The sequence below is a fragment of the Passer montanus genome, unplaced genomic scaffold, assembly GCF_014805655.1.
Source record: "Passer montanus isolate IOZ18808 unplaced genomic scaffold, ASM1480565v1 scaffold36, whole genome shotgun sequence".
NCBI classification, from domain to species: Eukaryota; Metazoa; Chordata; class Aves; order Passeriformes; family Passeridae; genus Passer; species Passer montanus.
In genome coordinates, this window is record NW_024368374.1 from 7451857 (window position 1) to 7465258 (window position 13402).

The 13402-nt window shown below is 42.7% G+C and overlaps 1 protein-coding gene across 1 annotated transcript; it reads right to left on the reverse strand.

Moving 5' to 3' along the window:
- Positions 1–3099: 3099 nt before the first annotated feature.
- Positions 3100–13031, reverse strand: SPRYD7 (SPRY domain containing 7). The gene is made up of 5 exons (XM_039716742.1): positions 12893–13031; positions 11560–11676; positions 8390–8556; positions 6686–6788; positions 3100–4202 (listed from the first exon to the last, which is right to left on the reverse strand). The coding sequence occupies exons 1-5, from the start codon at positions 12996–12998 to the stop codon at positions 4105–4107; spliced, it is 591 nt and encodes a 196-aa protein (XP_039572676.1). The 5' UTR covers positions 12999–13031; the 3' UTR covers positions 3100–4104.
- Positions 13032–13402: the final 371 nt, after the last annotated feature.

Consider the following 13402-nt stretch of genomic DNA (forward strand, 5'->3'; position numbering starts at 1 on the left):
TTATGCAGTATTACAAATGCATCTCATTCTGTTTAAGATGAGAAATGAGCAAATTTAAGCCACAAAAACAGGCTCTTTCCATATTTTTGGTGAATGTAGCAGCTATTTTGAGTATTTTATATTTACCAAAATGTTTTCCATTTCAAACACCAGCTTTGATGAAGACAGCCTGCACTCTATTTTAAAGCAAGTCTACATTAAGCTCAAGGTAGCAGCTTCTACTGTTAAATATTCTCAACCACAGCAGTCTTCAGAGTGTTGTTTGCTGGATGCAGTTAGATACAGTGATTAGAATTTCTTTAAATATTTCCTCCTTTACCCATGAACTTAAGAAATATAATTCCAGGTGAAGCATTTGAATGAACACAGAATGGATGAACGGGGAGGGGATCGCCAGATGTCATCTGGTCCAACCTTCCTGCTCATGCAGGGCCACCTAGACCCAGTTACCCAGAACCACGTCCAGTTGGCTTTTGAATATCTCTAAGGATGATGACTCTACAACCAGTCTGGCCAAGCTATGCCAGTGTTCCATCATCCTGACAGTAAAAAATGTTTCCTGATGTTCAGAGGGAGCCTCCTGCATATGTTTGTGCCCATTGCTTTTAGTTCTGTCACTGTGATCCACTGCAAAGAGCCTGGCTCTGCATTCCTTTCACCCTCCCTTCACGTGTCTTTATCCTCCTGAGCCTTCTCCAGGCTGAACAGTCTGAGCTTTCCCAGCCTTGTCTCATAGGGAAGATGCTTCACCCTTAATCACCTTTCTGGCCCTTCTTCAGTCTCTCTCCAGTGTGTCTCTGTCTCTTTTGTACCAAGGGTCCAGGAGTGGACACAGCACTCCAAGTGTGGCCCCACCAGAGCTGAGTAAAGGCAAAGGACCACCTCCACTAACGTGCTGGCAATATTTTGGCTAATGCAGCCATGGATACCATTAACTTTCTTTGCAGCAAGGGCACATTGTTGGCTCAGTTCACCTTGTTGTCCACCAGGACCTGGGGGTTCCTTTCTGCTAAGCTGCTTCCTAGATGGATAGTCCTCAGCCTGTTCAGATAGATGGGATCGTTTCTTCCCAGCTGCAGGACTTTGCACGTCTTCTTGTTGAACTCCATAAGTTTCCCATCAGCCCATTCCTCCAACTTGTTGTGGTCCCTCTGGATAGCAGCACAACCCTCTGGCATATCAGCCAATCCTTTCAAGTTTGTGTCAGCTGCAAACTCCCTAAAGGTGCACTCTGCACTGTTCTGTATCATCCAGAACATTAATGAGGATGTTAGAGAGGACCAGAGCCAGTACTGACCCTGGAGTACAGTGCTGGTTACTGGCCTACAACTAAACTTTGTGCCACTGACCTCCTTCTGGGCATGGCCATTCATCCAGTTTTCAGTCCACCTCACTGTCTGCTCTTACCACAACCTATTACGATCTTACAATGTTCCCAACACTAGATCTACAGTTAATTACTGACTTGTCCTATTAGTGCTTTCTCCTTCTCACTCCACTTCCTCTCATCAGCAAAGTATTGTCCACCACCTGGGTCCCCATGCTTATCTAGCTTCTATTCAACCAAGAGGACAACGAACCTGTTTTGCAGCTGTAAACTCATAGGTGTGGCAAGAACATTCCTCTTGGTGCCAGAAGTCATCAGCTTCCATCCATCCTTTTGTCCACAGGTTTTGCTTACCTGGATAGTGCAAGGCAGACACTGCTGTCCTCTCTGTTACAAATGGGGTCCGAGGCTCTTCAAGCTGTTAAAGACTCAGAGAAGATCCTGTCCATGCCCCTTTCATGTTCTCTGGTATGCCACCTGCTCATGCCTCCTGAACTCTTCCAACTGGCAGCACAGCTTCTCCAAAGCAGCACACCTCTGGAAGGACAGAGGGTCACTTTTCTTGGCCTGAGACAGAGGTCCCAGGCATCCCGGCAACCTGGGACTTGGAGAGCTGCATCAGACACCTGAAGCCCAGGCAGTGTGGAAGCTGTACTGGGTTTGCATGGCAAGGTTATGGTAGCAGGGGGCTACAGGAGTGGCTTCTGTGGGAAGATGCCAAAAGCTTCCCCTGTTTCTGACAGATCCAGCTGGGTCCAAGACAGACTTACAGTCAGCCAAGATCAAGCCCAGCACAGACAGTGGAAGAGCCCCAGGATAACAGATTAAGAAGGGGAGGGGGGAAAAACTGCACCATTTCAGCCAGAGAGAGGGGTGAGAACGTGAGAGAAACAGCCCCACAGACACCAAGGTCAGTGGAGGGGCAGGAGGTACTCCTGGCACCGGAACAGAGATTCCCCTGCAGTCCCTCGTGCAGCCCATGGTGAGGCAGCTGTGCCCCTGCAGCCCATGGGGATCTATGGGAGAGCAGAGATCCACCTGCAGGCTGTGAAGGACCCCACCCAGAGCACATGGATACCCCAAGGAGTATCCAGAGCAGGTCCCATGGGGACTCATGCTGGAGCTGTCTGCTCCTGAAGAACTGCACGCAGTGGAAGGGATCCATGCTGGAGCACCCCATGAAGAACTGCAGCCTATGGAAAGGACTCACAGTGGAGAAGTTCTGGAGAACTGCCTCCCAAGGGAAGGAACCATGCTGGAGCAGGGAAAGAATGTGAGGAGCCCTCCCCTGAGGAAAAAGGTGCAGCAGAGACAACATGCAAGGAACTGACCACAGCCCCCATTCCTTGTCCCTCTGTGCGGCTGAGGGAACGAGATAGAGCAAATCAGGAAAAAATTTCAGCCCAGAAAGAAGAAAGGGGTGGGGGGAAAGATGGTTTAGGATTTAGGTTTTATTTCTCATTATCCTACTCTGATTTGAGGAGATTTCAAAGGGAAATGATAAAATTGCACTCTAATTTCCTGAAGTTTACACTATAATGCCAACAAAGTTGAGAAGTTCTACCCAATACTGTCACGTGACAGCAAGGCTAAAGAGAAGGAAAACATGGGCCACAGAGTTAAGACAGATGCAGTAAATCCTAAGGTGAAAGACTTTGAGAAAGCTGTTTGTATTTGAAAATTTCAGAATAAGGTAATTTCTAAAAATATTTAAATAAAATAATTTATGCAAATACATTAACCCAGGAAAAGCCAAAACCAAAACACAAACATTCAGTATGAAGATCTTTTTTTACAATAAAAATTATTCTAGGAAGTATATTAAATATGACAAGAGGGGAAAAAATAGCATCTCACAATGTATATTCAAGGGCATCACATTTTAGAACAATGTCTTAGCCATTTATAAATGATTCATGAAGAAATTAAATATGCTATTCCATAAGAGAATAATCTAATTTACAGTTTAGATGTAAGGCTTCACCATAACATCTCATACCCTTCACCTGGATCTTTGCTTACCCAAGATGAGTGACCTGTACTTTCTCTCTTACCAGAGTAACAGAGCATGGTGGTCCTCAAACACACAGGTAGTGTTCAGATTTACTTTTTAAGGTTCAACAAAAAAGTATTACTAGAAAATATTCTTTTTTTTTGTCACAATAAAAGCAAATTAAAAGCTAGAAGAAACAGATAAGTTGTATTTGCTGGTCTAAGATTGAGGGAATGAATTAACCTACACCTTGCAAAATAAAAAAAAAAGGTATCTAGCTGCTAGTTATGCCATTGTATTGTTAGTCATTGTGCACAACTGGGACACCACAACTCCAAATCACAGACTAGAAACACAGTGCATCCTTTAAAGAAATTACATCATTTGTGTGAGAAAAAGGCTGGGGGGAAAATATAATGAGAACTATCCATCTCCATAGCTATCATATGCGTAAGAACTATTTCCCTTACAGAGCTCCAGTTTATTCAAAATACTGAATGTAATACTGACAACAGCAATACCTCTAGTCTCCTTATACATCAAGTACAAACCAGAGAAAAACCCTGCCTCAAAACACTCATTTTCAACCACAAAACAATGCCAGAAAACTCTTATTTGGACAGCAACACATTTACCTGGTCTTGCAGTTAAAGTATTTATTCTGCAGACAACAGTCACAAGTACTTACTAAAAATACAAATATGTTTCCTAAAAGTAAAATGAGGCTTCAAGATGACAAAGCTTTTTTAACAGTGCAGGGTACAAATTCTCAGTATGAAGACATTCAGAAGATTTGCTGCTCAAAGAGGATCTTTTCAAACCCAGGTGGAGGTGTATGATAAAATTCACTGAACTGACAATCCAGAATGGCACTGTCATCAACTGTAGAGGAGAACCAAAAAGAAGGAATTAGAGAAGGAACACTAGCAGTTTGATCATCTTTTATACCATCTTAATAAACTGTAGACTGTGCTCAAAACATCAAGAATTTCTTCAATACATCCCTTACATATACACAATTAAAATAAATCTTTTCAATGAATTTGGTAAGGCCTTAAGCCAGGAGAGCAAACCATCTCTCTTTTCTGCTGTTTACTCAGTAATGGTTTAATGGTTCCTTGGTGAAATCAATGAGAATGTCTAATTTCACTGGGAGTGTTAGCAGAGCTTCAGGTTATTGATTCCAAATTTTCTACTCCATTTCTCCAGAAATCTACAGATTAAGAATGCTACCAGATAAACATTGCAGGGATGTCACCTCTTCATGTGCATGTTTTTCTGTTCCTAATTCTGCTGGAGTTTCAACTGTCTGCAGTGACTTTTTGGAGGTTTACAAGGTTTCACATGTCTTGATAGCAGCAGTTGCTATCAAACCATCAGTTTTAGCATATGATCCAAAGAGAGCTTCTTTGACTGCTTCTTGAAGTTGGGAGTTAATGTAGCTCTTTTTACAGAACTTCTCCCTGTTTTTGACCCCCTGCATAATTTACCCACCTACAACAGTACTTTCAATGTAGAATATAAAAAAGAAACTGATGAGTATTTTCAGAGCAACACTTTTGTGTAGTTCACTAGCAAACTGAAACACCCACCTAGTCAGAAAAGCAAGGTCTCTTTCAAAGACAATTTCGGAGATCAATCTGGCAGAATATCAACATTAGTGCAAACAAGAAAAGGTTCATCTCCGTATTTTGGAACTTTGCTATCTCAGAGACAAGGTTGGAAGTCTTCTCCCCTAGGCTTTGTGAAAACTCCTGTCAGTGTGTTTGTACAGTCCTCTAGTACTTAAGCAATGTTTATGTCTTGCTTCCGCTAAAGTGCCTGAGGTACAGCTGCTGTAAGGAATAACCTTAAAGTCCATTTTTTTGTTTCATCTTCTCAAGCTTGACACTGTGTTTGCCTGATCTACCACATCCCTTTTAAAAAGACATCTATAGTTCTAGTGTGAATAGAGTAAATCTTTGAGAAACTCTCTTCTGAATAGCCAAATCCTTCCAAAGGACTAGAAGTTCACATTAAATTAAGGACACTTGAAGTTTATACCAAGTAAGCAGTGTACAAAAACAACCTGCAGGCTTCAAGTTATAGCGAGACGTAGGAGATGTGATAATTATGATGAAATTATGCCCACTTGTGGAAGAAGACCAAAAGAGCCTGGCAATAAAAGGTCACTGCATTCTCCATGCATGGAACTTCTTTAGTCAGAGAAAAAAGATTAACAGTAGGCTAACACGCCACCGAGTGTTTTCTGAAAGCAACCTTCACTCTTCATGCTGTGTAAGACCCCTTCCAAAAGACAGGGAAGATGCAGCCACACGGTAACTCTGCTGCTGCTGAAGGTTTTCCACGAGGAGGTCCCGCCACAGCATTGTAGCGGCGCCATCAGGTGGCTGAAGGACACATCACAACTCGACCATGGAAAACCATTCCAGCCTTAGGGCTTGGCAGCAAGTGATTCACATTTATGGACTTCAAAGACTCTACAACACATCTGGTGTGTTTTCTTCCTGTTCATAAAATTCTGTATCAATCAAAATGTATCAAGATATAAATGGGAACATGCCAAGAGTTCATTAGGAACCCAACATGAATTTAAAATTATCCCCATCATGTAGCTAAGGGTTATCCTTACAACCAAAATTATTTGGGCTACTACTCAGATGAGTCTCAGATAAAATTAAGATGGAGCTCCTGGAGCAGGTCCAGAGGATGGTGACGAAGATGATGAAGGGACTGGAGCACCTCTCCTATGAGAAAAAAGGCTGAGGGAGCTGGGTCTGTTCAGTCTCAGTAAGAGATGACTGAGAAGGGACCTCACCAGTATCTGTGAGTATCTGAAGGGAGGGTGCCAAGAGAGTGGATCCAGGCACTGCTCTGTGGTGCAGAGCAATAGGACAAGCAGCAAAGGGCAGAAACTGCACAGGAAGTTCAAGAAAATACAAACAACAATTCTACTGCTATGGAACACTGAAGGCATTTATGAAGTATGGGAAATTAAAAGGCACAAATATTAAGCTTCACAGATAAATCAGATTAACCCACAAGTCTGCCATCTGCTTCATATTTTTTTTTATCTAACAACTTTTAGACTGAGTGCAGCAACTCCCCAGCTTGCTTATATGTGGACACTATAAGCAGTCAGTAAGCAGTGCTTTTTTTCCTATTAAGTAGCATCAAAAATGAGACCAAAATATTATTTTGTAATTTCCTATGTTTACATTTTCATGTAATTAATTGTTGTAGTTGCCAAGAATAGATGATTGATGTGTGCTACATTTAAGGGAGAAGAACACACAGCTCACAAAACAGAACTGGAATGAAAATATTTTCCATAATGTGAAACAGTTTGAAAATCTCTGACTTACCATAGACCACTGGATAGACAGTCCCCCTGATTCCTGAAGCTGGGCAATGCATGTTCTTGCCATTTAAATATACATTTAATTCTACATGGTCATATGTAATGCCCTACAAAGTACAGAAAATTAACAAAAAAAAAGCATCAACAAGTTTATACATACAAGACTGCTACTTAGCTTTCTTAGCCACAGGAAGATTTTACCACCATTAAGCAAACCACAGCATCCTAGAAAATCTCACCTGACATATTCCTGCCAAGGACTAGAAGTTAATAAATGACCAGTAACATCTGAATTTTCAAATACTCAGGATTCCTTAATGCCCATTCCAGCTGGGATGCAGCACAGTACTGCACAATACACCTCACATCCTACTGAGTTAACAGAACAAATTTCCAAACTTCACCACATTAAAGAAACACAAGATGTTCAACGATTTTGAGTATGAGGAGGGTTGCATTTTTCTTGTTTGTATCTTCTCACTGAAATAACTTCAATAAATAATGATGCTAGGAACCAAGTACATCCTTCCATGCCTCCATATGGAAACCTCCCTCAGTTCATTTACTCTGCTGGCAGCAACAGACCATGGTTTCACACACAACGCTATAAATATGCTGACCACAGGGCAGAAAGCAAACACTAACAAGATAGTAACTTACTTATCTGTTAGCTAAAGGACTTTCCTCACTGCTTTGGTATGTTTGAGTGTGACAATTTGTCATGCAGGACTTCAAAAATTTGTTTTCATGACAGAGCAAAATGACTTGATACTTATTGAAATGGGGAAGTTAGCAGTAACACATCAGTTAATGTCTTTGTGATTAGCTGAAGCTGTTAGGCCACACTAGTTCACCAAAGACTGAAATATTCTGCAATCCTTCAAAAAACAATTTCAGAAGGGGATTAAAAGAACAGTATTGTATCTGAGGGTTAAGGGTGGAGATGTCACCCGTAGCTGTTTGCAGATGGCATTTCTAACCACGGCTGTAGAGACCAAGTTACCCAGCGTGAAAAAGTAGGGGTGATAAATGGTCTCAATTTCATTGCAGTGCTCTCATGTATTTTTGAAAATACACAAGAGGACATAGAGAAAATGACAGTACTAAAAAACCAACACTTTGAACAAAGTCGCTTAAGGATGTTTTGAGAAACTTGAAATAGTAAGGTACAAAAAATTAAAATTTTCCCTCCATCATTTTTCTGGTGAACATTACCCCCCTTCCCACTCAGTATCTCCCAGAAACAAAAGTTTGGCTAAAAATACAATTAATTTACCACCCAGGACTCAGCTCTGCCCTGCTGTGTCCTTCTAATCATTAACCAGTTAGCTAAGGGTTCTTGAGTTCAGCTGGGCATGGTGCATAGACATGCAATGCATTCCAGCACATTATTTGTTCAGGCAGGTCCCATCTCAAACAGTGTGAGATCCTTGTGATGGGAATTATCAGTCAGGTAGATACTGCAATAGAGCACCAGCAACTCTTTCTCAGGCTCTGGTCAAGTCCATCCCTCATTAAGAACCTATAAATATCAAGAATGAAGCACACCCATATCCAGGCTGCTGATTCATTCAAAGACAACAGGAATCTCTATCCCAGCACTTTCCAAACTGGGAGACACAAACTGAACAATTTGACTTAAAACAGAGCTGTAAATAAGAGGCATTTGGAAAGAGGTGAGGAAATAAGAAAGCCTTAAGAAACTCACCACCACATCGCCCTCCTGAGGAAGGCTGTTTGCTGGTAGCCTATTTTTCTCCTCATTGTTATAGTAGAGAGCTCCATCATTTCTTATCACCAGGCTGTGGATATCTCGACCAAGTGGAATTTGATTCAAGTTTGCTTTCTGGGTTGCAACTCCTATGCCCCAAATCCCTAAAACGTGATATTAACACAGTAAGAAAAAACCCATGTTATTTTGAAGACTGACTGAAGCAGGACAGCATAAAGAATTTGTTTTTTTAACTAATGCCATGATGGTACTACCAGTAAATATCTCCTGGAAATACCAGAACTATTGTAGGTTAGCTCTGGCAGTTAAGCACCATCCAGCCAGTCATTCTTTTCCCCCAGCCCATGTGGAATGGAGGAAGAGGAAAGGAAGAGTAAAATCAAGAAAACTTGTGGCTAAAGATAAAAAATGTTTAGTAAGTAAAGCAGAAGTGAAAGAGACAACACAACAAAGTGATGCAATGGCATATCTCCCTAAATCCTCTCCTCTCCCATTTATTCCTGCACAAGACAGGTGGTATGTGGTATGGAATATCTCTTTGGCTATTCTGGGTCCTGGTTATGTCCCCTCACAAGCCCTTATGCAACCCTAATCATATTCACTGGAGGGGCAGAGTGAGAAACAGAGGAGGTTTTGATGCGGTGCAAGCCCCGCTCAGCAAGTGCTAAAGTATTGGTGTGTTATCAGTATTGCATTGTTATCAGTATTGCTTTGGTCACAAATCTAAAACACACGACCACAGCAGCTGCTATGAAGATGATTAACTCCATCCTGACCAGACCAGCACAAGTAGCCACATGAGACTGAAGACAAACAGCATCTTGAAAAGAGGATCTTTTCAAGAGGATCATTCTAGAAAAAGAAGGATCTCTGAGAAAGAGAACTGTAACCACTCAGCTTAACTTTCATCCCCAGAAAAATATTGAAAACAAACTCTGAGACTGTAGGTGGGTATAAACATTAAATCCAACTAGCATGGATCTGTAAACAACAAATTTTCCTTTTTCAGCTAGTTAGACTAGTCTTACAGAAAAAAAAAAAAGTGCTAATATTACAGACCTAGATTTAGTAATATTTTTGAATTAGTAATATTTTGAAGCTCATACAACACTGAAATAGTCAAATGATGAAATGAAAACATGGTCTAGACAGTTACAGCAATGCGAAGGCACGAGTGGTTAGAAAACTATTCCAGGATTACTCATCAGTAGCACCCTGTCAAATCAAAAAAGATGACTCAAGTGGGGTTTGAGGTTTTGCATTGAATGCACAAGGTCAGATACTGTTCTGTATTACCATCAATTACTTGCATAACATGACAATGTGTTGATTAAACGTGCTGCCAATCCCAGCATGACAGGACTGCAAGGTCTTGAGAGGTTTAAAGTGATCCTGACTGGTTAGAAATAAAGAAAGTGCAATAATTATTCTTCAATAATTATGAAGAAGAGCAAGTAAGTAGGAACAGTAAGTGGCACAAATACAGTGGTGACTTGATAACCAATTCACAGACCACTTGCTGAGTGTGAGTGTGCTCTATTGATGTGGAAAACTTCTGGATGTGTGGCATGTATAAAACAGATGAGGTAATCTACTGCTGCTGCAGCTGAAGCAGAGCACCCATTTTAAGCACTGTACCTCAAGATAAATTAGGCTGACTAAAGATATTGTAGAAGAAACAACAAAACCAATCAAAAGTGTAAAAAATTTATCTGTAAGGAGATAATGAAAAAACCCCAACAAACTGTGACTTTTTAGTCTAGAGAAGACTAAAATGAGGCCAATATGTAAGAAACTTATTTTCAAAAAATGAAACTGTACAATAATTTATTTTAACAGCAAGAATGAAAAGGTGAGAGTGTGATTCGACTTCAAAAAACTTTGAAATTATCAGGGTGACCCCAGAGATAACCTCTAATTGACTGTGCAAGGATACTTCTGGAAATCTACTTGTGGAAAGATTTACTTTAAGTCTTCCACAGCTCTCCTGCCTTGGGGCACAGGAATAGAGGAAAAAAGGCTCACAGGAACCAGGACTCTATTTCCTGTGTTTCTCAAGTGTTAAGAACATGGATAGGCTATCTGTCTGAGTAATGATCATAAGTTTGTTTCCTGTGTTTCTCAAGTGTTAAGAACATGGATAGGCTATCTGTCTGAGTAATGATCATGTAGGAACAACACCTGCAATGGACTCTTCCCAAAATAAAGGATAATAAAATTGCCAAGTTAAGATGGATATGGGCTTACATATAGCTTAAAACTAATACTTATAGCTTAAAACTAACCAGCTAGCTGGACTGCAAGGTGTTGTGGGCAGATCTGTGTTCAAGCTGCCTGCACTCTGACCCACCTGAAGACAAACAACTCTTACCCAAAAAGTTTCAGCACCAAGCTCCAGCTGGCACATAAGGCCTGCCTCTGGACTAACACTTCCCTTCTTCTTCCCTCCCCACACACACTTAGGGAAAGCACAGCTTCATTTTCAGAGTGTCTGCTAGCAGCTTTTAAAAATACAGACTGACTTTTCATGCCAGAATGCAGGCAAGCCTGGAGTGCTCTCTGTAGTAGTGAAGCTGACCATATTTGTAGGAGCAAATAAAGGAACAGAGTGCTGAAAGGCTCCTCTGGATAAGGCAGTGTCAGAGTAAGTGCTACACACTTGATCTGAAGAGCAAAGGGTAGCACAAGGGGTGTTACCCTTGCTTGGGCAAACAGTGCCTGCTAAGTGCAAATGAGGGTAGGCAAATAGATACAATTATCACTGGATAAACTGCACTCCTTAAAAAACACTTCATAGCTACAGTGTTTTATGTGGTCATAAGCACTTATTGAGGAAAAACATTTTCTAAAATATGCCACCTGAAAAACATGCCTATAACAGCATGCAGAACAATGCGGGGGCTCAGTATTTGCACTCCTCTAGTAAGACATTTACTATTATTTTCAATATTTTAGAGTCAGAATTAAAAAAGAAAAAAAAAAAAAAAAAATTGCCTTTCACACAGTAACTTATAAATCTCTCTAACATTCACAAGTTCAAGGATGCAATTAGAAAGATGCACGTGCTGAGCCTTTCAGATACTGCCACCAGCAGGCAATGTAACATACCTCCCAAGTTTAAAGTTGTATATTTTTTGCTGACTAACCTGTGGACTGGATTTTAAACTCGAAATAGCTCTTGTTCTGATGCAAAGGTGCATTGGCTAAGCATCCTCCCGTGCCACATATTCTTCTGCCATTTTTAACAATGACGACGTCTGTTCCTGCAAGTAGGAAAAAAAAAAAACCCACAGAACTTCAAAACATTTTTAGAAACCTGAAAGCGGCCCTCAAAAGCCCTAAACATTGAGACCAGGTTTTGCTACTTCTGCCCCAAGTAAAAGCTTCATTAGTCAGTGAGAAATATGATGATGGGCCATGCTTTGAAGCAAGAGAAGGAAAGTTGTTTACAGGCTAATTCATCTTTCCACTAGGGTTTATTCATTTAAAATCTATAAGCTGATCTAATTTTCACCTTTCGGGCTTCATGGCACCATGCTGATTACAATCTTTGCTTTAGCCACATCAGAAGTATAACTTACAATTTAGTCAGAAAGGGTTCACTGTGAGACCAAAGCCCTGTACTCTGTTCTCTAACATCGGAGAAAAAGCATTCTGCAACAAGAAGGAAAAGCATATCGGGTAGAAATGATTGATGGAATCGCAAGGTGTTTAGTTAGTCTCTGAAATAATCCTTCTATTAGAAATGTGCCTGCCAATACAGAGAAAAAAATGCTCGGCTAAGTTTTCCTTCTCCATAGGACGACATCATCCCTAGGCACTGTTGTCGTGGCCAAGCACTCGGGAGGCTGTGGCTACCCACTGTGCTCGAGCACCGGGCCCTACCTATTCCTCCCCGGCTGTGCTGCGGCTGGCCCGGGTCCCCTCTGTCCCCAGCAAAGCCCGGCACGGTTCTGTGGGTACTCAGCTGAGGGTCACACTCAGAGGAGCAGCTCGGGCTGCTCTGCACGGCCCGGCCCCATCTTCATCTCCACTGCCGAAACTGGAGGTGGAGTCTCCATCCCTGGGGGAGTCTCCATCCCAGGAAGGGCTGGACGTGGCATTAAGTGCCCTGCTCTGGCTGACGCGGTGGCGTTGGCTCACAGGTTGGACGCGATGTCCCCAGGAGTCTTTCCCAGGCTCACAGATCCCTGGTTCTGTGAACCCAGCCCTCGGCTCCGAGGCACCCGTGCCCACGGCAGCCCCCTGCCCTCGGGCACCTCACACACACCGCGCCGAGCAACTTCAGTGAAACACAAACTGCTTTAAACCACTTCCAAACCAAGCTTCCTCATTGTTTTCCCCCCGAAAACTGCCAATCCCTGCTAAAGAAGTAGCCCCAAGGCGACTTTCCCAGCGGTTACCCCGAGCCGCGCTCCGGGGCTGCGGCCCTGCCCGCCAGGAGCCGCCCGCCGGCGGCAACGCCCCTGCCCCGCTCACCCATGCGCTGCGTGTCCAGGTGCACGGCCGGCATCTCCTTGAGCGGGATGTGCCCGGCGCCGCCATCCCGGCACCAGGAGAAGCAGCACAACACGGAGGCGGCCATGGCCGGCCGCACCCCCCGCACCGCGCAGGCGCAACGGCCGCCGCCGCACGGCCCCGCCCCGCCGCGACATGGCGCTGGGCGCGGGCTGGGGTGAAATTAAATTAAATTAAAAAATAAAAATAAGCACTAGCGCCCCGTCCTTCCTCTGGAAATTTAAAACTAGTGGACAACGAGTGCAGCCCCTGCTGCTCTTTTTCTCTTTGTCGCCGGGGCGTGAGGCGAGCGGCGCAGCCTCCTAAAGGACGCATTGTGCGTATGTACATGCATAAAAAGGATAATTCGTGTGTATATGCATATATACATATCTAAAAAAAGAGGACACTGGTTATGAGGGCAGGTGTGGCATCAACGAACCTCCCACCTGAGAAGGGACTCCTTCATGGAAATTTACTGCGCAGCTATTC

What these genes read in the sequence shown, in the direction of transcription:
- SPRYD7 (XM_039716742.1), bottom strand. Translation starts at nt 12,998, where the DNA reads ATGGCCGCCTCCGTGTTGTGCTGCTTCTCCTGGTGCCGGGATGGCGGC. An exon ending in GTTTAAAATCCAGTCCACAG is followed by an intron (nt 8,557 to 11,559) that starts GTTAGTCAGCAA and finishes ATCACGTTTTAG; the next exon opens with GGATTTGGGGCATAGGAGTT. An exon ending in CTCAGGAGGGCGATGTGGTG is followed by an intron (nt 6,789 to 8,389) that starts GTGAGTTTCTTA and finishes TGTACTTTGTAG; the next exon opens with GGCATTACATATGACCATGT.